Source organism: Macaca mulatta, chromosome 7, assembly GCF_049350105.2.
Source record: "Macaca mulatta isolate MMU2019108-1 chromosome 7, T2T-MMU8v2.0, whole genome shotgun sequence".
NCBI lineage: Eukaryota > Metazoa > Chordata > Mammalia > Primates > Cercopithecidae > Macaca > Macaca mulatta.
The window spans coordinates 33,135,942-33,161,407 of NC_133412.1; the positions used below are offsets into that span (position 1 = coordinate 33,135,942).

Sequence of the window (25,466 nt, forward strand, 5' to 3'; positions counted from 1 at the left end):
GAATTAACACTCGGAACTCTTTTTCTCATAGAAATGTTATAAATAGTGGTTGGCTACAAGACTGGCTTCTCTGATGAGCAGCAAGGTGCCTGAAATCCAGTCCATTTTTAACTGTTAATTTTATCTTCTGGATATTTCACTAACAACCAGACTTACGCAATATGACCTTTTTGTAAAGTGGAAATTGATTATCTGTGGTTGAGAGTTTATAATCATGTTGGTTCATCAGGTAATAAGTTTAGGATTGCATTGAGAATTTAACATGTTGCTGTAAGGAACTAGACCAGAAGACATCACCCAGCATACTGACTTGGAAACACTCCTATTTTATAATGAACCACAGCTGTGTTTTTATTTTTATTTTTTAATCAGAATAAACTTTATTTGTGGATTCAAGATTTTAAAAAGTGATTTTATACTTTAAAGTGTGCAATAAATTTCGATACATCAATCTTGATACATATATTTACCATATCAGAAGATTTTAAAAAGTCAAACAGTTTGTAATCAAAATGAATTGTGTTTAACTTGATACTTATATGGAATAACTTCAGTATTATAAATAAAAACCTAAAATAAACACCATTTAAATTTGAGTTCTGATGAAATGTATTTGTAATACAATTTTATGTTACAATTTTTTAATTAGAGATTGTAGGTTAAAGTTATATGCTTATAACTTCTAGAAACACATGATGTCCTTGCTTTATGAAAATGATCCTACTGACTGTCCAGCAGTAGAATGCATTTGAGACACTTTTCTATATGGGATAACGGCCTGTGTTGCTTGATACACATTCCTTCCGGACCATGAGCCCCCAGTGGGAGACGAAGGGGATGACGGTCTGCAGCTGGGGACTGGTGGCAGTGAGTCTGGTCTCATTAACACCGTGTTCTATGAGTCACAGAATCATCCAAATGAGTATCAGCCAGATAAAAAGAAAGCTTTGTATTTTCTCATGCTTAGATACTTCACAAACATAATATTTAAATAATTGCAGCAAAATCCTTTTTAAACAAAAATAATTTTCACATTCCATTCTACATAATGAGGACATTTCCAAAATGCATTGGCCCACATTACTATTACTTTGCTGATACGAAGAAAATGAATTATGATGGTAAGATCCATATACAGATATACACATGTGTATCTATATTTATTTATATATTTAATATCAGATATGCTCCTACTTCCTTGTCTCTTAGAAGTCACTTTACTTTTAAATGATTCTTTGGGAGTGTGGTCAATTTGCACACCTGACTTGACACAATCTGACGGTCAGCACAAAGCACCTTCTGATTGTATAACACTTTACAAAGTACTTTTTGCTTTCTCATCTGTCTGGAACTTATGACAATCTGGCATGACATTGAGGGTGGGCATGATTATTCTCATTTGACAGACGAAGAAATATGAATCCAGAGAGGTTAAGTAAGCTGCTTCAGTTCACATGGCTGGTGAGAGATCAAACCAGGACTATACCTGGCGCTCATCCTTGACTGCTGGTTGACAATGGTGAAGACAAAACGCAGGGTACGTTAATCTGTGAATTGCTTCCCCTAAACCATGCTGATGATGCGGTGTTTGGAAAGCAGAAAGTGGTTTTGCTACTGTCGTATTTCAGATTTCTATCAGGTGCTAATGAGTACTCATCATGTTATACCCCAACAAACTTAAACCAAGAACCAAGGTACTTTTTACAGTTCTCACAGGGTGTATATATATATATTTAAGAAGATTCACAACATATATTTACAATTATTCCTAAATCACCAAGATACCATACTGAGAAATAGGTTTAATCTTTTTAAGAGCATTTTCTATATAATCATTCCAATATAAGGATGAAACAATGTAAGTATGAAATATAAATACAGTCTTGGCATACTTTATCTTTGCAGGTGTGCTGGAACCTGGAACACTTTCCCTTTTGCCTTATTCTGCTTACCCCTACTTTTGATTGTTTTACAAATTCATCGACACATTTGCAAATTCCTTGAGGATCAGGACTCAGCTTCTCTGAAGCTGACAACTCTTCCCCCAGAGCACAGCACAGCGCTATGCACGCGGCATTCAATACATATTTGATGAATACATGTACATGGTCTTTATGTACTTGAGTTTGGTTAAAGGAAGATTCGAACTGTAGCATTTTGCCTAGAGAGTTCTGGATTTGTAATAAAAACATTGTCTTCATTGTAAACAGTATTTTTAAAAGGCATAAGAAATAGTAATACATTTAATACAAATTATGCATTATAACAACTCTTTGGTTACTTTAAACAAATCATTTGGTTTTTTTTACTAGAGTGATACTAAAAATATAAAAAGGCGACTACAGAAATTAGCTTAATCTGTAAACATAATAAACCCTGTAAACATACATTTACTACATAATTGTACAAGTATAAAGAATGTCTAGTAAAGGCAAGTGCTATCCACTTCATTTAGTTCTTCAAGGCATACTTAGAAATACTGCTCTGTGGATCTTTAATGTTTGAAGAAGGAATTCTTCTAACTACACTAAAATGAAAAAGTGATGACTATGCCAATGGTCAAGAGGATATGCAGGCAAGAGAAAAAGGCTTTAATACTTTTTACCCATTGCAAATATGGATTTGCTTCACATGTCTTATGAACCACCTGTTTAGTAAAAACTGCATATTAACAAAAGCCAAATACTTTGAAAGTGAAGAAGTAAACAGTTTTTCTGTGAGTTGGCTGGAAATATAGGTAACACACTTTCCAAGGTTTTTTTCCAAAAATCTAGGCAGTAAGGTGCGTAAGGCAGGTGTACAAAATAATAAATAGCTGCGAGTAGCACTAAATATATTGTAGTTTACTCAATAGTAAAGTATTTCTTTTTTCAAATTTCAGTTTTCCATCTCAAAATGCATCAAACTTTTCACACATGACACTTATCACAAATATTTCACAGTTATCATCTCAGTAGTTTAAGAAAAAACTGCCTGGCAGATACTATACAAGAGGTAAATGTTAAGCACAAAATTCACTATTTAAGTCATACAGGACTTATATCCTATTGCGTGAACTCTAAAGCCAGGCGTGGTGGTACCTGGCTTTAGGCAGGCACCTAACTCTAAGGACAGAATGAAACAACTGTGTAAATGCAACACATTATTTAGAAGTGATTGAAAATAAGTTGTCATATATTTCTTCAAATGCTTTTTATATGATTTTCTTCAAGATCTGGGAAGAATCAGTGGCCACGTTTTAGTAGTTCCCTGGAAAATTTTAAGTCAAGATTTTGGTTATAAAACTATGGCAGTGAAAACACTATAGATCGTTATTTGTGATCTAATCAACTCCATCAAAGCCCTGTGTGTTTTCAATTGCCATCTGAAGTTTATCCCATAATTCTTCAAATGATTCATAAGGTGGCAGGTCCAGGCGATTAAAACTGGAAGAAGAGAGAGGAACTGGTTATGAAAGACACTGAAAAAGCAGGTACCACTGAAAGACACTGAAATAGCGGCAAACAGAGCAACGCTGCTATTCATGATGAGTATGTGCCACCACCACCAAAATACGTCTTTTCACCAGGGGTAGAAGTAAGATGTAGGACTGGGTTCTGGACATGGATACTCTGCATGACTCCTTGTGGAGTCCTGCCCCCACCACATCTTCCAAATGTCTGAGTTCCTCTGCCATTTCAACCTCCAAAATGGAATGTTCTAGCCCCTCTTGGGACAGCCCATCACTCAGCACTCAGTTTAGATGGATCTCTCTGATCTTCAGCTACCTGGACTTCAAGCCCGGGCTGACTTGGTAACAAAACACACGTTCGTTGGGTTAGTGTCACCAACTCCTCCTTACCCCTAATCCATACCTGCCACCGACATAACACAGAGGAGACTAGCCCTGCTGTAGCTAGACTAACAGTCAGAGGAACCTCACTCTCTGAGTGATAGGCTTCGTTCTATCAAGGTCCAAACAACTGCTTACCAGGTATGAGCTCTTGGCAGCTTTTCAGGAGTACCCCACTGTTCAACTGTAAATGACTGTGGTCCGTTTGAACCTATAAGGAAGAATTTATTTGGTTTCATTTACTCTCTACAGGGATCTTCAGGCATATGGAAACTTTTTCTAGTGTAGAACCTACACACACAGGGAACTAATCTGGTTTGTTTATTTATTTATATTTTAGAGATGGGGTATCCCTCTGTCACCCAGGCTGGAGTGCAAGGGTATGATTCAAGCTCACTATAGCCTCAAGCTCCTGCGCTCAAGTGATCCTCTTGCTTTAGCCTCCTGAGTAGTCAGGACTACAGGTGTGCACCACCACGCCTGGCTAACTTTTAAAAAAATTCACTTTGTAGAGATGGGGGGTCTCACTATGTTGCCCAGGCTGGTCTTGAACTCCTGGCCACAAGCCATTCACTCTGTCACCCAGGCTGAAGTACAATGGCATGATCTCGGCTCACTGCAACCTCCGCCTCCTAGGTGCAAATGATTCTTGTGCCTCAGCCTCCCAAGTAGCTGGGATTCCAGGTGCGTGCCACCACACCCAGCTAATTTTTGTATTTTTAGTAGACACGGGGTTTCACCATGTTGGCCAGGCTGGTCTTGAACGCCTGACCTCAGGTGATCTGCCTGCTTCGGCCTCCCAAAATGTTGGGATTACAGGCATGAGCTACTGCACCTAGCCAACTTAACATACTTTTTATTGGCTATCTAATATTGTAATTTTAACATTTTGAAACAACTTATTTCTATAAATACATAAGAATTTGACTTTATATTCTAACACAAACAACTCTGGCTCTATGTGTGGCATATCTGCCCCAAATTTCAAACAGTGCATGAAATCAGTGGATGGTTATAGGGCTGGGTTACATAAAAGAGGGAAGAGAGGCCAGAGACGGAAAGGGGCATTTGTTTGCCCTGCCTTTATTTTTCACTACCAACTGGTTAAGGCAGAGAAGAGAGAGGAAGGGGAATCAGGTGAAACCACGAGAAAGAAAGAGGCTATGAAGTCCAATTAGGCAAAGAATGACTGAATTGGTCAGTGGCAAAGCTAACCACTTTTGAGTGGTTACTCTAGGTAGAGAAGTAGCAGCTGCTTGATCAGTTCTGCAAACACACATTAATGAGGCTTGGCAAGCTGACCAGATTTGCCATGAAGAAAGGGTTTAGCTATCCCATCAGATGGTCAGCTTCTATTTGCACAACAAATTCAGCTTAGCGATTTCCTAGGCAGCAGTCCCGACTTCTAATCCCCAGGACAATCCTAATCTTACTCGTTGTTCTGAGTAGGGTTCCCACTTCAGCTACATCCTTTCTAGAAGATTTATTCTTGGATTCTTGGTATCCTTAAAAGCAAGTAAATATCATTCCAATAAACAGAATATGAATCAATGTGAGAAAAGTTGCTGCAATCTACATCAGAAACAGCACTTTTAAACAAAACACACCTCCAGTTTTGTACATCAACTGAAAAATAATTTGATAGAATACACAGAATCTTACTTTACTGAAAACTGCATTAACTATTCTAAAAATCAAGAGATATGGGCACTCTTCTCCCCAGTCCCGGTGCTCCCCCCAGGAAATGAAAAATAGTAGCCTAACGAGATTCTCTACCCCTATCTTGAAAGGCAAAAAAAAAAAAAAAAAAAAAATTTCATGATCAAATAAGTTTGGGAAACAATGCTTTTGTTTTCTTCTAACAGTAAAGGTTCTACACAAGTCCTGAAGAAATCCATTTAACTTTGTTTAGTCCAGCATTTCCCTAAAGGTATTCAACTTGAATACACTTAGTGACATTCTGTGAAACTTCAAATGCTATCCTGAACTATCACATGAGAAGTAATGCTTTTTCATTTTTTTGAGACAGGGTCTCAGTCTGTCACCCAGGCTGAACTACAGTGGTGCAATCTCGGCTCACTGCAACCTCCGCCTCCCAGGTTCAAGCAATTCTCCTGCCTCAGCCTCCCGAGTAGCTGGGACTACAGGTGCACACCACCAAGCTCAGCTAATATTTGTATTTTTGGGTAGAGATGGGGTTTCACTGTGTTGGCCAGGCTCGTCTTGAACTCCTGACCTCAAGTGATCTGCCTGCCTCGGCCTCCCAAAGTGCTAGGATTACAGGTGTGAGCCACCCCTCCCGGCCAAGATAATGCTTTTTCTGTAACTGACGCACACGGGGCATAGAATCTGAAGTTAAAGAAGGGAAAGTGACTCAAGTCATTTGATGTTTCCAGTTTTCCCCTTTATTATCTGATTCGAAGGTGCAAATATATTTTAGCCTACTCTAGTGTCTCTAATGATATCACTTTCAAAATCTTAATTCTTTTTAAAATTAAGCTAAATGTTAGTAAATGATGGAAGCGTGAGGATTCATCAGCCATGAAAAAGACAATAGGCATCACTCCATTTTTTTTAATGATCTATGGAAAATCCTTACCATATAGTTCAGCAAATCCATTCATAGGCACCCGAGATGTGCCAGTGACAAACTGAAGTAATCTTATTCTTTTTTCTGAATCCATCATTAAAACAGCCTGAATAAGATAAAAACATCATTTAGGGAACAGCACTGGGAAAAAGGTAAACAAATTATCCTGAAACATAAGCTATCAGAATTTAGCTAGAATAGTAACAATCCCTTACTAGATGTGGATGTTTCTTTTAGTTAAATTTTTATTTATGGGTGGGTTATAAAGTTCTTGAAAACTTTATTTGTAAGGCTACATGGCAACTTTTTAGAATGGGATTATAACCTAATGAAGTAACAAAATTTCTCTTGAGATATGACTCATGACTTTTAAAACTTATATGCTGGGCACAGTGGCTCATGCCTATAATCCCAGCACTTTGGGAGGCTGAGGTGGGTGGATCACTTGAGGTCAGGAGTTTGAGACCAGCCTGGCCAATATGGTGAAACCCGTCTCTACTAAAAATACAAAAAAATTAACCAGGCATGGTGGTGCATGCTTGTAATCCCAGCTACTCGGGAAGCTGAGGCAAGAGAATTGCTTGAACATGGGAGGCGGAGGTGGCAGTGAGCTGAGATAGCACCATTGCACTCCAGCCTGGGAGACAGAGCGAGACTCCATCTCAAAAAACACATTATATTAATATTATTGAATGGCATACACATTTCTCTATGAGACATTTTAAAAGAGCCACTCAGGAGTCCCTAGGAATACCCTGTAGGTTATTACAAGTTCTTTCAGAGTCCCTACTTTAGTAGAAAACTAAGTGCCTGTCTCAGCCTGTCATTCCACTTACTACCTTCTGAACATTTTACTTACCTAGTAATGGTTATAGACCCAGAAGGTGCATGTATACGGTACAAAATCAAAGATCATTTTTGCTGGTCTCTATATTTTTCTGTGTCAGTTAAATGTAATCCACCAGTATAGTTAATCAAGAGTTGACTTAAATATGATTCAATCTATCAAAAAGTAATTTACGAAAATAGAAGTTTCAAATTACCTTCCAAAACCACTGTATAACCTGATGATTTGCACTGTAGCCATTTTTATACTTTGTATGTTCCCTCCAGTCATTCACATCGACATCTCCCAGTCCACACATAAGAAGCTACGTAAGAAATGTCAAATTATAAACAAGGAAAATAATGGGTTCAAAATTTTCTGTTTCAACATAAAATGTTATGTCTTACCTCTAGTTCATTTTCATCAAAAATTTTGATGAGATCCTGTGGTATTAGTTCAAAGAATCCCTAGAAAAAAGATGTATTTAAAAACCTGATGGGCAGGGCCAATGGCCTTTCCTATGCTTCAGCTTCCGGGTGCCACTGGAGGAATCCCACAGACACACAAGTTTCTACCGCTACACAATCACGGGCTCTTCACTGAGATCTCAATATTGGCCAGAAAATGTACATGTGCACAGTCTGTTCTCTCATTTATTCCTCAAAGTGGCTATTTTTAAAACTTCCTGTGGCCAGGTGCGGTGGCTCATGCCTGTAATCCCAGCACTTTGGGAGGCTGAGGTGGGCGGACTGCTTGACTCAAGGAATTTGAGACTAGCCTGGGAAACATGGTGAAACACCGTCTCCACAAAAAAATACAAAAATTAGCCAGGCATGGTGGTGTAAACCTGTAGTCCCAGCTACTGGGGAGGCTGAGGTATTCCAGTCTTGGCGACAAAGTGAGATCCTGTCTCAAAACAACAAGAACAACAACAAAAAACAAATTTGCCATCCTTCTCAAGCCTCCACATCACCCCTTCTTTACCGTAGGTAAGTGTAAGTTCTATTTGAGGGAAAACAGAGGCAATTATGCATGATGGAACTCCCTCAAGCTTCTGCATCCCTGTGTCCCAACCATCACCAACACCCATCATGGCCTCCTTCCCGCCGCAGTGGAAGACAGAAGTGCCACCTCTTCTTTCAGGCTAGGCCTGCACCTGTGCTTCACCTGCTCCGCAGGGAGGTCATCTCACTAGATCTCTTTCTCTTTATTGGCTCACTCTGTATGCATTTAAATTTGCTCAAGTCATATCTACCTTTAAAGCAAACAAACAAACAAAAAAACAAAAACAAAACCAATGACCCTCTTTTTCCCTTCACAGGCAAGTTCTTGACAGTGTTATGCACTTAGCATATCCATTCACTCACCTCCCATCTAACACTCAACCCACTGCAATCGGACTTCTATACTACAGCTTCCTTGAAATTGTTCTGGAAAAAGTCAAAGACGGCTTTGCAGCTATATCTAATAAACACATTCAATTCTTTATCATATTTGACTTCTTTGCAGTATGATATGATTAAAACCATCTTTGCTATTGAAACTCTCTCTGCTCTTGATATCTTTCTGTCTGCCTTTGTTATTTTCCTTATTTCCTTTACAGTCTCCTGTTTTTTGTTTTTTTTTCTTTTTTCTCCCATGCCCTAACCTGTCCATTCATAAACCATCCATTCAAAACAACAGTTAAGATGCTGGTGTTCCCAGTTCTCTCTCCACATGTCAGGCCATCCACTTTCACTGCCCTTTCACATTTTCCATCGTATCAAGTTCGCAGCTTCACTATACGTAAGCAAATGAGCCCCAAATCCATACATCTCTATCCTTGAAGTCTCCCTTTCTGAATGCCATTCAAATGCACATGAAGCTCTGACCACCACCACTATCTTCATTCCCTTCCCATTCCTGTCTCAACTCTCTCACCATTCCCTTAATTCCTTACCATTTCTCACCAAGATTATGTAGCCCTTTCCCAACTCTGCTGGGAAGTCTCTGCTGCTAGTCTTGCTCTCCTCTAACTCGCTCTACATGGCACTTCCAGAATGATCTAAAACATAAATTGAATCTTGGTGTCTTACTGGTTAATAGCCTTTAATGCTACCTTCCTTCCCCCTCACTGAAATTCAGAGAAAACTCCAAACTCTACCGCTTCACACACAGGCCCTGTATAAGCTGGTCTGTTAGCTCTGCAGGCTGACTGTTTCCGTCTTGCATTCCCTCACCCAGCATACTCAACTGCCTGTGGGTACAGCCTACCTTACTGCCAGACTTCACATACGCTGCTCCTGCTAGAACTGCATTTCCCTCTTCTCCATGGTTGGCCAATCCCTCTAGTCCTTCTTTGTCCCTTCCTTTGCCCCTCCCTGGTTTGCACTCTTCTCTGCTCACCTAGCACTTTATGCTTGCCTCTGTTCATTTCTCTCTTTACATCATACATCCCTTAAGAGCAGGACTTATGTCTTTTGGCCTCGTACAGCACCATACACATAGTACTCAATATGGAATTTATGAAAAAGTATGTGATCACACACACACACACACACACACACATGCACACACTCTTTAGAGACAAGGTTTCACTCTGTAGCCCAGACTGGAGTGCAGTGGTGCCATCATAGCTCATAGCTCACTGTAGCCTCGACTTCCAAGGCTCAAGTGATTCTCTAGCCTCAGCCTCCCAAGTAGCTGTGACCATACGCACATGCCATGACACCAAGCTCATTTTTTTTTTTTTGAGACTAAGTCTCGCTCCATTGTCCAGGCTGGAGTGCAGTGGCGTGATCTCAGCTCAGTGCAACCTCTGCCTCTCGGGTTCAAGCAATTCCCCTGCCTCAGCCTCCCGAGTAGCTGGGACTGCAGGTGCACGCCACCACGTCCGACTAATTTCTTTGTATTTTTAGTAGAGATGGTGTTTCACCATGTTGGCCAGACTGGTCTCAAACTCCTGACCTCAGGCAATCCACCAGAACTCGGCCTCCCAAAGTGCTGGGATTACAGGCATGAGCCACCGTGCCCAGCCTAATTTTAAATTTTTTATAGAGATAAGGTCTCCCTATATTGTCCATGCTGGTCTCAAACTCTGGGCTCAAGCAGTCCTCCCGCCTCATCCTCCTCAAGTGTTGGGATTATAGGCATAAACCACCATGCCCAGCCAGATACTTATTTAACAGAAGATTGTAAATTATCTTACGAAATGAGTGCTCTGGCAATCTGTCTACCAATTGGGGAAATTTTAAGTAACTTACTAATTTATATTCTGAATAAAATATAGCCACAAAGAAAGGCAGCTATATGTTTTCACATGTAAATATCCCCAATAAATATCTGATAAAAGAAGAAAGCAGGTCGAGTGCGGTGGCTTATGCCTATAATCCCAGCACTTTGGGAGGCCAAGGCGGGTGGATCACTTGAGATCCGGAGTTCGAGATCAGTTTGACCAACATGGTGAAACCCTGTGTGTACTAAAAATACAAAAATTAGCTGGGCGTGGTGGCGGGCACCTGTAATCCCAGCTACTCGGGAGGCTGAGGCAGGAGAAGTGCTTGAAGCTGGGAGGTACAGGTTGCAGTGAGCCGAGATCAGGCCGCTGCATTTCAATCTGGTTGACAGAGTGAGACTCTGTCTCAAAAAAAAAAAAAAGAAGTAAGTCACAAAACAAAATGTCTAAGGTGATCCTATTTAGAAAAACAGACAATATGTTATACTACGCCTAAAGCACTCTCGTTCTTTTGCTGTCCTAAGGTGAAAGGGATGGAATAGGGAAAAGGCTTGGGGGAAAGGGGACCTGTCAATGTTTATTGTCTAGACTTCTTGAATGACTGAATGAAATATTTAGTTAATATAAAAATATAATTTAGAATGATTTCACAAAACAAGCCATACACTTATTTTTCTCAGAAGTGATGAGGCCCAATATTTGAAACTTATGGGTCCAGCACACCAACATGGCACATGTATACATATGTAACAAACCTGCACATTGTGCACATGTACCCTAGAACTTAAAGTATAATAATTAAAAAAAAGAAACTTATGGGTTATACTATGAAATTACGGAAGAGCAAATAAAAGAAAACGAATACCTCTTTAAAAGCAGCCATTTGCTTCTGGATTCGGTTTACAAATCGCCATTGTATTACAAGACTAAAAAGAAACAACATTTCATTTTCACATGAACCAAGACAAAATTCTGAGTCACAATTATTCTAGTTAGAAACAAAAACTAAAGGCTAGCTGAGCCCAATGCAAAGGCTGAATATGAGTGCTCGCTACTGCATTGAGATAGAGAAAAAGAACACTGACATTCTGGCCAAGGGGACAGAGAAAGATGGTAAGCGGAGTCTTTTTGGAGTAAAGTACAAAATTATATCCCATAAAATAATTATTAGCAAAATACTTACTAAATATATTCCTTTTTGTTCTTATTGGTGACAACTATTTCTGATCCACCATTTTTCAGCTCATGTTGGTGTGTCTAAAATTAAACACAATAACTTGATATGTTATTTTACTGAGAAAAATTTTAAAAGTATACATATTGTAGTTATACAAGAAACCTGGTGTTTTAAATTAAGTCCAGTCACAAGTTAAAAGCTAAGAAAACTTAAAATATTAGTTTTACTAAAATAAATATGGAATGAGTCAAATGTTAAAGAAAGCACAAATTCTTGCTGAGAGACAGTTTTTGTTACTGGAAAATAAATGTAAAAACAGAGCCTAGGAATGTATTCAGTGTACGTATTAACATCGAAACATTTGTTTCACAATTTACGTGCCATTTTAACTGATCAAAATTAACAAACCTGTCCGAAAAGTTCTTCATCTATGATAAACCTGAGGTCCAATTCTGTTGGGTCATTTTCAAGAATCCATCTTAGGGAATTGTAATATTCACTATCCTAGATGGGAAAAATTACGTATTTAAAATTTGTACATATAACACACCTGAAATTGCAAAAAAACAATATGTAGAGGGGCTGAGTAGTTGGGTAAAAGATGAGAGGTCAGATGGACATCCTTTACTTACACACATAAACAAAAATGTATGTGTGTATGTGTGTGTATTACAAAAAGAGATGGATGGTAAGGGCAAGAGTAAAAATGCACCAGTCAATCAATCAATCAAGTGGTGCCTACTGAAAAGTTCAGAATCTATGTTTATGTGGAAGCAGTGGAGGTACAGATTGTATCATCCAGTTAAAGGAATGAATACAGAAGTTTTCAGATAAAACCTAACTTTTGGCTTTGGATATCCAGGAGCACTTAGCACATTCCTCATATGCCTACGTGACTATAATGTTTTATTTTTATTTTTTAATTTAATTTTTTTTTTTTTTTGAGACAGGGTCTTGCTCTGTCCCTCAGGTTGGAATGCAGTGGGGTGATTGTGGCTCACTGCAGCCTCGACCTCCTTGGCTCAAGTGATTGTCCTACTTCAGCCTCCTGAGTAGCCGCGACTACAGGCATGCACCACGACACCCGGCTAATTTTTGTATTTTTTGTAGAGACAGGCTATCACCATGTTGGCCAGGCTGGTCTCAAACTCTTGACCTCAAGTTCCACATGCCTCAGCCTCCCAAAGTGCTGGGATTACAGTTGCACACCCCTGTGTCCGGCACTGTGTGTGAAATGTTTAAGTAGCTATGAGGAGGCCATTGTTTATACCCAGCCCGAGTTAAAGAAAAATCTCTAAATAAATATAGAGGCTCAATGAACCAACTCAAATAACCGTGCAATCTTACGATTTATAAAGAAGCACACTGTTTGTGCTGTTAATATGTAATAAGAAAATAAAAAATGAACTTGGTACTAAGGAAGATGTCCTAGAATTCATGTGTACACACATCGTGTGAGGCTATTCAGCAGCACAGGAAACAACATGGCTACAGTCAGGGGTTTAATCCTTGGGCTTCTGTTTTTTTCTAGGAGCCTAACCATAATGCTTTGCCTTTCGACTGCCATTTAAAAAATATACACCATATGGTCGGGCGCAGTGGCTCAGGCCTGTAATCCCAGCACTTTGGGAGGCCAAGGCGGGTGGATCATGGGGTCAAAAGATGGAGACCATCCTGGCGAACACGAAACCCCATCTCTACTAAAAATACAAAAATTAGCTGGGCGAGGTGACGCGCACCCATAGTCCCAGCTACTCGGGAGGCTGAGGCAGAGAATTGCTTGAACCTGGGAAGCGGAGGTTGCAGTGAGCCGAGATCACGCCACTGCACTCCAGCTTGGCAACACAACGAGACTCTGTCTCAAAAAAAAAAAAAAAAAAAAAAAAAAAAATATATATATATATATATATATATATACACACACACACACACACATGCAATATTCATCATAAAAGATCGTAATGCAAATACTGATTCCAAAGACACATAACTTGTACAACCTATTGAAGTATTTAGTGGGATGTTTACTGTTATCTATAACTTACTCTGAAATGCATGAAGAAACTAAGATAGGCTGATGGATAGACAGACAAGTATGTGATACAGTAAATCTAGAAAAAACCAATTGTGAGTAGTGGATATACAAGTGTGCGGGGTAAAATACTTCCATCTTTATTAAACGTTAGAAAATTTTCATAATAAAATGTTGAGGAAAAAGTTAATTTGTATTTTGAAACATAATATATTAATTTCCATGTCATTAAAAGCAAATTCCTCAAAATGTTCAAGTTACTTATTAAATTATACTTTGTCTAAACTATAAGTGAAAAAGACATACCACAGATTCCATATCATGAAGGGTTATTGGTTTGTGAAGCATCATCTTGTAAAATGGGCGGATGAAAAAACCTTGCAAAAAACCAAATACATTTAGGATGATTACCAAGTGAAAGACAACAGGTAATTACATTGTAAAAGTTTATACTTAATACTAACCATCCAACAGTTTGCCATGATACACTGCCATTCCAGCTACCCGACCAATAAACTTGAAGTAAGATAGGTGATCTTCATTACACAATCCAGAGTTTGGATTTATCTGTAGGGTATAATTGTCCCTGTAAAGACAACCCCATTTAAATACTTCATTTGAAACACTTGAATATGACAAATAATTATAAATAATCTTCCTCTTTTAAGAGTTGTTTACTACTGTTAGAACCACATTCCTCCACTGAATTTAATGGTTTTAAAAATAGTAATTTCTGTCAAAAAGTGGAAATAACCCAAATGTCCTTGGCAGATGAATGCATAAACAAAGTTTTGTTTGTTTGTTTTCGAGATGGAGTCTTGCTCTGTTCCCCAGGCTGGAGTGCAACGACATGGTCTCAGCTCACTGCAACCTCCGCCTCCCAGGTTCAAGTGATTTCCCTGTCTCAGCCTCCCAAGTAGCTGGGATTAGAGGTGCCCACCACTACGCCTGGTTAATTTTTGTATTTTTAGTAGAGACAGGGTTTCACTATGTTGGCCAGGCTTGTCTTGAACTCCTGGCCTTGTGATCCACTTGGCTCGGCCTCCCAAAGTGCTAGGATTACAGGCGTGAGCCACCGCGCCTGGCCTAAACAAAGCATTCTATGCAAAAATAATGGAATATTATTCAGCCTTAAAAAGGAAGGACATTCTGATACATGCTACAACATGGATGAACCCTGAAGACATCATGCCAAGTGAAATGAGCTGGTCACAAAAAGACAAATATTGAATGATTCCACTTATGTGAGGTACCCAGAGGAGTCAAATTTACAGGGACAGAAAGCAGAATGGTGGCTGCCAGGGAATGGGGAGCAAGTGCTTACTGGGTACGGAGTTTCATTTTGGGAAGATGAAAAAGTTCTAGAGTTGGATGGTGGTGATGGCAGCACAACAATAGAGTGTATGTAATGACTCTAAATTGTATATTTAAAATGGTTAAAACAGTAATTTTTTTTTTTTTTGAGACGGAGTCTCGCACTGTCACCCAGGCTGGAGTGCAGTGATGCGATCTCGGCTCACTGCAAGCTCTGCCTCCCAGGTTCATGCCATTCTCCTGCCTCAGCCTCCCAAATAGCTGGGACTACAGGTGCCCACCACCACGCCCGGCTAATTTTTTTTGTAGTTGTAGTAGAGATGGGGTTTCACTGTGTTAGCCACGATGGTCTCGATCTCCTGACCTCATGATCCGCCCGCCTTGGCCTCCCAAAGTGCTGGGATTACAGGCAAGAGCCACCGCGCCTGGCCTAAAACGGTAAATTTTATGTAATGTGTATTTCACCACAACTTTAAAAAAAGTCACTTCTGAAGCAACATTAGTTAAAATTGCCCTTTTCAGGCATGACATATATTTTCCTTGTATCATTTGACTCTTACTTTTAAAGCAGTGATTTTTCTTTTTCTGCCTATAATCATTGTAAAGGTACTTACGTAGCAGAATATTCAAACAACCCATAATAAGGGTTAAACATTTCCTTTGAGATCAGAAAGAACCATTCTCTGGCGACTCCTCCATAATCCAATCCCTTTTCACCATCAAACTCAATCCACAGTCGAGCCTTGAGGAAGTCTGCCCTCTTGACACCCATAATTCTCCGGTAAGAGTCCTCAAGAACAGTTGCTCGGCGAAGTTTCATTTCAAATTTGTTTGGAATGTCATTCTGAAAATCCAGAGGAGAGACTTACTGTTTAAATCAGTTCAACATAATCACAAACATCTCTCTCATAAAGTTATAACATTCCCTCTACACCCTGTGTCCAAGTCTCTTTTTCCTTACGTAATATACTCAGGGAAAACTAGGTATATTGTCTTGGTTTCCTCTACGGTATGAGAGAGTTCCTGCATTTTCTCTAATTACTTAGTAATATAGACTTCTTTATATCTGAGGAAGCTTTTTGGTTTTTGGAGACAGCTCTGTAATCCAGGCTGGAGTGCAGTGGCGTGAACATGGCTTACTGCAGCCTTGACCTCATGGGCTCAAGTGATCCTCTTGCCTCCGCTTCCTAAGTAACTGGACCATAGGCACGTGCCATCATGCCTGGCTAATTTTTTAAGTTTCTGAGGTCTTGCCATCTTGCCCAGGCTGGTCTCATACTCCTAAGTTCAAGCAATCCTCCCGCTTTGGCCTCCCAAAGTGCTGAGATTATAGGCATGAGTGAGCCATGGCACCCAGCCTAAAGAAGCTATTGATGGTGATGGTAATGCCCCCATGAAGGCATTTCATTAATAGTCCTTTTCATATTAAGTTCCAATGAACACCGTTCTGTGACCTGTAGGATAGCCACTGCCTGCTAGCTGTTGCCTGCCTGTCTGTTCAGGGTTTTCCCTACCTCTACTTTCCTCCCTGGAGTCTATCTTCCTTCACTCATTAACAGATGGTGACGTTTACAGACTGTGCCAGTGATATGTTTTGGCTGTGATCCTACCCAAATCTCATCTTGAATTGTAACTCCCACAATTCCCATGTGGCGTGGGAAGAACCCGGTGGGAGGTGATTGAATTATGGGGGCGGGTCTTTCCCCGCACTGTTCTTGTGATAGTGAATGGGTCTCATGAAATCTAATGGTTTCTATGCACAAGCTCTCTTTGCCTGCTGCCATCCACGTAAGATGTGACTTGCTCTTCCTTGCCTTCTGCCATGATTGTGAGGCCTCCCTAGCCATGTGGAACTGTAGGTCCAACAAACCTCTTTTGTAAATTGCCTGGTCTCGGGTATGTCTTTATCAGCAGCATGAAAACGGACTAATACAGCGAGGCATGGGTCCCCTGGAATGGTAGGTTAACTCATTTAACTTTAAAACAACACTATGCAAAAGCTATTCTTATTGTCTTCATTTTACATATAAAACTGAAGAAGACAACTTAAGAAAGTGTTAGCTCCTGAGTCTGTACTCTTAATTAATGGAGCTACATTGCCTCACTAATCTTTTGTACATTCTTTGCTTATGTGACAAATGTACACAACTATGCTTTAGGCAGACCTTTTTGTACATTTTACAAAAGATATATCTAAATATTTTATTCCTCAGTACTTCGTGGGCAAATTTCCACGGGAAACCAGTAAGAGAAAACATGCCATCAACATTCTGTCACCTCCAAAAAAGAAGGTTAGCTCTAAGGGAAAAAAATCAATTTCATTCTCTATTTAGGGAAAATGGAAAGCCCTATAGAAACATAATAATATAAGCAGTTGATATAAGCAATATAAGCATGATATGAGCAGTTTCTTATACTGCTTATGTCACTAAAAAAATGGTAAGCTTGCAGAAAAGTAACTTTAGACTGGATACTAGGGAGCTGGTGCAGGTAAGCATTTATCAAAGGCCTACTTGGGCCAGGTGGTATTGTAGTAGGGCCAACGATGGGGAATAAAAAGAATAAAAACACAGGGTAAGATGTCGTTGCTTCCTCAAGGAGTTTCTCATCTGGTGCATATGTGAAAAACAAGTGTAAATGCTGCTAATTCTGAGACTTAAAATAGGAGGACAATTGCTGATGATAAGAGATGGAGGCAATGTTCTGCAGGGCATAAAAGACTGAGCTATTGACTTCAAATGAGGCAATCAAGAAGGCTTTGAGAGGAAGTCTTTAGACAGAGAGAAAGGGAGGGAAGGATGGAGGAACAGCATACATGAGGGGTCTGATATATTTAATACCTACAGGGTACAGAAGGAGAAGAAGAGAGAGGAAGGGAAAGAAAGCAGGGATTATAGCGAAAAAATGTGACAAAGCAGTCTGGGAGCAGAGGGTGGACAGTGTGAATGCAGATGAGAAGAGAGTTTGTGAGTAGGAAAGCCACACGGTCAGATCGCTGCGTTCTCAGAAGCTGACAGGACAGGGTGTAAAGGGTGGTTTTAAGGAGGAGAAACAAGAGGTACACTGGTCAGTTAAAGATCCCTGGAATAGCTCAGTGAGAGAAGATAGAGGGACCTGTGAAGGAGCAATGGTAGTGGAAGAAGAGAGGGTTACAGGAGAAACTTGAGTGTTTGAACTGAGTAGTAGACAAGTGCATGCATTCTGAAATCTGGCCCTGCGTTCAAATCTTGACTCCACCATTCGTTAGGAGTGAGACTTTGGACAGGTTACATGTCTTTTCTAAGGATTAATTTCCTCATCCATAAAATAGGGATAATAATAATGATAGCTATCCACATGGAGTTGTTTCAAGACTTAATGGAATAATGCATTAAAAATGCTTACACAGTATCTGGCATATGGTAATTATTAGCCATCATTATTCCTAACTACAAGATGTTGAGAATAAGGAAGAGGAAAAGGTTAAAGACAGTGCATGGCTTTCAAGCACTGGTTTTTAATTTTTCTTTTTTCTTTTCTTTTTTTTTTTTTTTTTTTTGAGACAGAGTACTGCTCTGTCATCCAGGCTGGAGTGCAGTGGCATGATTATAGCTCAGTGCAGCTTTGAACTCCTGAGCTCAAGTAATCCTCCTGCCTCAGCCTCCCAAAGTGCTGGGATTACGGGCATGAGCCACTGCACCTGGTGTTTTTAATATTCTTTCTCTCTGTTTTGGTGCTACACGTTCTTACATTCTAAGTGTTCTGCTCTTTTGCTATGATGTGTCTAGATACAGATTTTATTTTTAAAATATTGCTTGGGCTTTTTTATTAATGTTGAGAATTCATATTCTTATCCTTCTCCTCCTTATGATCTTGGTCCCCTCCTTCTGGAGTGACTTCATGTCCTTTTATTTTATTTTATTTATTATTATTATTTTTTGAGACAGTCTCATTCTGTCGCCCAGGCTGGAGTGCAGTGGCATGATCTCGGCTCACTGCAAGCCCCGCCTTCTGGGTTCACGCCATTCTCCTGTCTCAACCTCCTGAGTAGCTGGGACTACAGGCATCCGCCACCTCGCCCAGCTAATTTCTTGTATTTTTAGTAGGGACAGCGTTCCACTGTGTTAGCCAGAATGATCTCAGTCTCCTGACCTTGTGATCCACCCGCCTCGGCCTCCTAAAGTGCTGGGATTACAGGCGTGAGCCACCGCGCCTGGCCGACTTCATGTCTTTACCCTTTCTTTTATATGTTTATTCCTTTACCTACCTTTGTTGCATTCTGGGTAATTTCCATACAAATTAATTAATTTCTCTCTTAATTCTCTTAGTCACCAATATGATATGTCATGTTGCTTAGGAACATGGGATCTGGAGCTAGACCACTTAGCTTTTCTACTTAATAACCATGGGACTTGATCACATTACCTATTCTCTGTGCCTCAGTTTCCTCATCTGTGAAATGTAATAGTAGTCCCTTCCTTACAGAGTTATTGTAGACATTAAATGAATAACATATGTAAACTTCTAAGAAGAATGCCTGGTATGCAGTGAGAGATCAACAAATATAATTGCTTTTATCTTTTTTTTTTTTTGTATTTTGTGGCCTGTAATGGCATTGCCTCCCATCTCCTGCCGCCTGGAAGACATTAACAATTAGATACTACAACATGTTTCAACCACTTAGAGTGGCAAATGGAGAAGCTAGTGCTTCTATTCCTCCAGCATATTCTCATTAAGAATGAAAATATTTACCAGAACAATGAATCAGCAAATATTTAAAATCCCAAAGTCCAGGGAAATTTTGACACAATGTTATCTTTTCTTTTTTCTTTTTCTTTGAGACAGGGTCTCACTCTGTTGCCCAGGCTGGAGTGCAGTGAAGTGATCTGAGCTCACTGCAACCTCTGCCTACCTGGTTCAAGCGGTTCTCCTGCCTCAGCCTCCCGAGTAGCCAGGATTACAGGCGGGTAACATCACACCCAGCTAATTTTTGTATTTTTAGTAGAGACGGGGGTCTGACCGTGTTGGCCAGGCTGGTCTGGAACTCCTGACCTCAAGTGATCCACCCGCCTCAACCTCCCGAAGCGCTGGGATTACAGGTGTGAGCCACTGCGCCTGGCCCACAAAATTATCTTTAAAAATGAGTTTAGAAAGTTGATGATATTTAAGGATTTTATTAGGGCATAAAATGTTTACACTAAAAAAACTATCATGTTTTATTTTTGTTAAAAATCTGGGTGAAAATCAGAGGGAGCCGACCCACCATCTTGAATCTTTGTGAAAGCCAGCTTCTGGCTTAGAATGCAAGAAAGTATAACCCAATATGGCCACCTAGTGGTAGTATTCCTAAACTGCAGGCAGAGGAGGACAGGATGAGAGAGTAAGAGGCACTAGAACTAGCAGACACCAACAGAAATGAAATAGATGGCCAGATGATGAGTTTAGTTCCAAACATATTGCATTTGTGGTGATGGGAAAAAGTGTACTGAACATAACTGATAAGCATACGGAGACAAGTCACAAGAGCACAGTTCCACTCATGATTGTATTTTTAAATTATGCAGAGACATTACATTTGAAGGTGTAGAGAATGAATGACTACCGCTAGAAAACAACAAAGTCATAAAACAAATCCAGACTCCTCCAACAAAGTCAAAGACTATGCCAGAAGATAATTTCCTGAGCCACTCTTGCTCAGGTTCTACAAAGATCAAGCCCCATAAACCCCACAAGGATACATCAGGTTAGAGCTCTGGAAAGCAAACTTTAAATGCCATTTTTCTATATTATAAAATATCTTACAAAATAAAGACATAAAATAATCAGTGGTCTGTAGTGATATATCACAGCTACACAAAAAATAACCATCCTTTCTCTATGAAAAACTGTTCACTCAAAGTTGTTACAAATATAGAACAAATTATTACTTTAAACAAAATTTCCCATTACTTTCCATCTATATATTGATGACTCAAGTATTTATCACAAACATCACTAACCTGCTTCTTCAACTTTCTTCGGAAGAACTCATACTTTCTTTTGTAATCCCTGGAGTAGGGCACTGCCTTTAGTGGGAAATTTTGGAAAAATAAAGAAGTTTAGGTTGTTTTTATTCTGGAACAATTTTTAAAGTTCCCGGCAGGGTATTTTATGAACATAAGTTAAGGGCATGAAAAGAAAAATATTTGGAAAGAAAAGTTTAATTAGAAGAAAAACAAATACAAAACTTTAAAATATTTAATTTCTCTGTTTAAGACAAAATTATATTCAGCAATTCCTATGGCTGTAATTTTCATTATGCAATATTCTCAAAATGCAGCATGCCAGAAATAGGAAATTTCTTCCAAGTAGAGAAATACTAGAAACAAAAATTCCCATTTCTAAAGAGACTTTCAAAGTGATTTCTCCATTAAACAGGCAATGTGAAAAGCGTACTTTTTCCTTGAACTCCAAGGAATTGCCTTTTTGAGCCATTAAAGGACTACATGTTGAGATAGTAAATAGTAATAAAAAAAAGGTATCTTCAGTTTTATTTTTATGAATTAGAAAACAAAATCTGAATAAAATGGAAGAAGCAGCTATAAAAAAGGATAATAATTTTCCTATCTGACTACAGTTATCATATATGGTAATATTTGTACTTAAGTGTGGATGTGTCTTACATACTGGGCATTTACAATGATTTCTTTTTCTTTTTCTTTTTTTTGAGATGGAGTCTCGCTCTGTCACCCAGGCTAGAATGTGGTGGTGCAATCTCTCAGTTCACCGCAACCTCTGCCTCCTGGGTTCAGGTGATTCTCCTGCCTTGGCCTCCCAAGTAGCTGGGACTACAGGTGTCTGCTACCATGCCTAACTAATATTTTTTGCATTTTTAGTAGAGACAGGGTTTCACCATATTGGCCAGGCCAGTCTTGAACTCCTGACCTCAGGTGATCCACCTGCCTTGGCCTCCCCCAAAGTGCTGGGATTACAGGTGTGAGCCTGGCCTGATTTCTATAAAAAAATTTAAGAATGACCCTGGAGTGGATAGGGTGCTGCTGCTTCCTCATCTGGATACACTCTCTGCTCCTCTCTGATTTGTGGAGGACTGTCAACATTCTTGTTCAGACAGTGGCAGGCACCCACCTGAGCTCAGCAGCCCACACTGCCTTAGCATTCCGACTGTCTGGCTCACCTGTCTCCCACTGCTATTGCATAGGGTAAAGATAATGACGTCATAGAATCTTTTCAAATAACTGAGACTTGGAGTATGGGAAATGGGGGAGAGGAGACAGAATGGCCAATGTGCTTTCCTCTCAATGCCTGTAGGGTTATGCCCTTGAGTATCTGCTTTTGAAGAGACAGGTGAGGGGACAGTCCCATCAGAGCACATCAGCACAGAGAGACTTACTGGTCCAGTTATTGCTACATTCTGCAACCGAGGATCTTCCCATTGTGTTCTTTTTATATCTGAAGGGAAGAAAAAGAAAAATGGTGTACTTTCTCACAGATAAAATTTATTACAAAAAATAACATAACGAAAAATCGCATTGCACATACTGTGATTTATGTAGAAGATTCTTCCATCTGTGTGAGTTCTCTCTTCCCATCCTGGCTATAATGAAGAATGTATTTCAATTATGTTAGGATAGGGTTTTAGATGAATGGATAGAAAAACAGCACTGGTTGTATGGTTAACTTGCATATTCCATTCGATTCTTAGAAGGTATCAACCTTTTTAAATTTTTTATTTTATTTTTATTTTTTTGAGATGGAGTCTTGCTCTTTCACCCAGGCTGGAGTGCAGTGGCGTGATCTTGGCTCACTGCAAGCTCCGCCTCCCGGGTTTACGCCATTCTCCTGCCTCAGCCTCCCGAGTAGCTGGGACTACAGGCGCCCACCACCACGTCCGGCTAATTTTTTGTATTTTTAGTAGAGACGGGGTTTCACCGTGTTCGCCAACATGGCGTGTTGGCCAGGATGGTCTGGATCTCCTGACCTCGTGATCCACCCACCTCAGCCTCCCAAAGTGCTGGGATTACAGGCATGAGCCACCGTGCCCAGCCTACATTTTAATAATAATATTAATTATAGCTGATAAAGAACGACTATATCCAAAAATACAAAATATTTGAGATAGCCAAGTTGGATGGGTTAGCATTTCTATACACTTACAGGTAAAGGCCCTAGATCACTGGAAGTATCAAGTGATGTCTTTCCTCTCAGATGGGCTGGAATTTTCAATCTTGGATCTTCCTTTTTTGGTAGAGTAAATAAAGAACAATACACACACACAAATTTTAAAATAATGAAAGTCAGTCTGTTACCATGTTTTCTAGCATCAATGGATATTTAAAATATTCTCTTGTAAAAGTCAATTTATACTTTATTTCCTAAATATGTGACATAATATTTTCTCCTTCTAAAATCTATCACTCTCAGGCTATAAGATCAAAAGGAATAAGGAGCAGTTCTCAGGGATCACCACTAACTGGTAATCTCTTTTGCCCCACGCTTTAGGAAATGTGTCACATACGGCTTTTCTCTATGTAAAAACTGGTGAAAGAGTGGGACATTAAATTGGACCACATGATATTTCTTTCATTGATTTTTTTTGAGATGGAGTTTCACTCTTGTCACCCAGGCTGGAATGCAATGGCACCATCTCAGCTCACTGCAACCTCTGCCTCCCAGGTTCCAGGGATTCTCCTGCCTCAGTCTCCTGGGTAGCTGGGATTACAGGCATGCACTACCATGCCCGGCTAATTTTTGTATTTTTAGTAGAGATGGGGTTTCACCACGTTGGCCAGGCTAGTCTTGAACTCCTGACCTCAGATGGTCCACTCACCTTGGCCTCCCCAAGTGCTGAGATTACAGGCGTAAGCCACCGTGCCCGGCCCTGGACCACATGATATTTCTAAGCCCCAGAACATGCATTTTGCCAGCTATCTGTTCAAGGGTTAATATTTTTGAATAACAGGAAGGTAAGCCCAAAAACGTTATCAAAGGCCAATTCAGAATGTTAAAAAAGAGAACAAAATTCAATTTATTTGGTTTAATTTACATATATTATCTTAATAGTATTAATTTATTAAATAATTTTAGTATTATTTAAGCTATGTTGGTCTTTTAATAATTAATCAAAATCTATTCATCAGCTGCTAATTTTAAGTAATTTTTCTTTTTATTTATTTATTTTTTTGAGATGGAGTCTCGCTCTGTTGCCCAGGCTGGAGTGCAGTGGCGCGATCCCAGCTCACTGCAAGCTCCACCTCCTGGGTTCATGCCATTCTCCAGCCTCAGTCTCCCAAGCAGCTGGGACTACAGGTACCCACCACCATGCCTGACTAATTTTTTTGTATTTTTAGTAGAAACAAGGTTTCACCATGTTAGCCAGGATGGTCTTGATCTCCTGACCCTGTGATCTGCCCCCCTCAGCCTCCCAAAGTGCGTGAGTCACTGTACCCGGCCTTTAAGTAATTTTTCTGTTAGTAGTAAGCCAAGCACTAAACAACTTTAAGACTTATCTTAAAATAAAAATACTTGTTCTACCTAGCCTTACAAGGTTTTTCTGATATTAAATGAGATATGGATTCAAAAGTGCTTTGGAGCTATAAAGCCTCATATAAAAGCAAAGGGTTATTCCTATATATCTTCCTAAGCATTTGTGGCCAGTGAGCTAAAAACTGGAAATAGGAAGTAAACATGAATATCTCCGTAACCCAAAACAATATTAAAAAGAGGCATAAGCATTCTCTTGAATACATATAATATTATTAAGAATTCAATATATCTTTCAATGAATATTAGGAAACACAGGTTATAGAAATACACACTTAAAGATTGTAAGGAACTACACATAAGAGATGATTATTGTTGTTATACATTTAAATGGAAGAGTGTCAAAGTTACCCAGGTGGTGGTTTTAGTGTTGTGGTCAATAAAGAAAGGCCTCCCATTTGGCGCATGTCGGACTTCCCAGCCTTTAGGAAGGAATCCTTGCTCAATTTCAGATGGCTGGGTCACCTGCTGGCTTGAATCACTGGTGGAGGCTTGTGATTGAGGGCCCGCAGAACTCTGGCTTGATGTTAGCTGACTGGTCTCCACTGTGGCCTAGCACATTAATGAAATCATACTGTAATATTTTATAGAGAGAAAACTCACAAATAGATGCAGTTAAAAAGGTAACCTAACCTGCAAATAGAATACACACCCTCCATTAAAGAGATTCTACATATTTGAGGCTCATTTTCAAATGTAGTTATGGCATATTAATATTTTCCCAACATTTTAATAATGCATTACATTTAATAACATTTAATAACACTTTTCCAATACATTATTTTGTATAACTTTATTTTTACAGTAATTTATAATTTCTCAACTCATTCTCAAGCAGTAAGATGGTAGTTAACAGTCTGCTGTGGGTGCATCTGACTGAAGGAGCGAGGTCCACAAGCGCAAGTCCTAGCTGCAAGGGGAGCTCTGGTGCCTATGGGAGGAGGTCGTCTTTGTTTTCCCAA

At 39.7% G+C, this 25,466-nt stretch overlaps 1 protein-coding gene across 3 annotated transcripts in view; it reads right to left on the reverse strand.

Annotated features, from left to right (window-relative positions):
- Positions 1-348: 348 nt before the first annotated feature.
- Positions 349-25,466, reverse strand: part of NEDD4 (NEDD4 E3 ubiquitin protein ligase) — a 167,118-nt gene continuing 142,000 nt past the window's right edge. For all 3 annotated transcript variants that reach the window (XM_015142301.3, XM_015142300.3, XM_001088005.5), the window contains 16 exons: positions 24,856-25,056; positions 23,119-23,199; positions 22,504-22,558; positions 22,355-22,413; positions 20,964-21,029; positions 15,600-15,829; positions 14,136-14,257; positions 13,978-14,048; positions 12,048-12,143; positions 11,646-11,719; positions 11,328-11,388; positions 7,656-7,715; positions 7,466-7,573; positions 6,432-6,528; positions 3,971-4,043; positions 349-3,425 (listed from right to left, as the gene is read on the reverse strand). In XM_015142301.3, the coding sequence (XP_014997787.1) occupies positions 3,323-3,425; positions 3,971-4,043; positions 6,432-6,528; positions 7,466-7,573; positions 7,656-7,715; positions 11,328-11,388; positions 11,646-11,719; positions 12,048-12,143; positions 13,978-14,048; positions 14,136-14,257; positions 15,600-15,829; positions 20,964-21,029; positions 22,355-22,413; positions 22,504-22,558; positions 23,119-23,199; positions 24,856-25,056 (1,557 nt within the window). In that variant the 3' untranslated portion in view covers positions 349-3,322. The remainder of the gene's footprint in view (positions 3,426-3,970; positions 4,044-6,431; positions 6,529-7,465; positions 7,574-7,655; positions 7,716-11,327; positions 11,389-11,645; positions 11,720-12,047; positions 12,144-13,977; positions 14,049-14,135; positions 14,258-15,599; positions 15,830-20,963; positions 21,030-22,354; positions 22,414-22,503; positions 22,559-23,118; positions 23,200-24,855; positions 25,057-25,466) is intronic.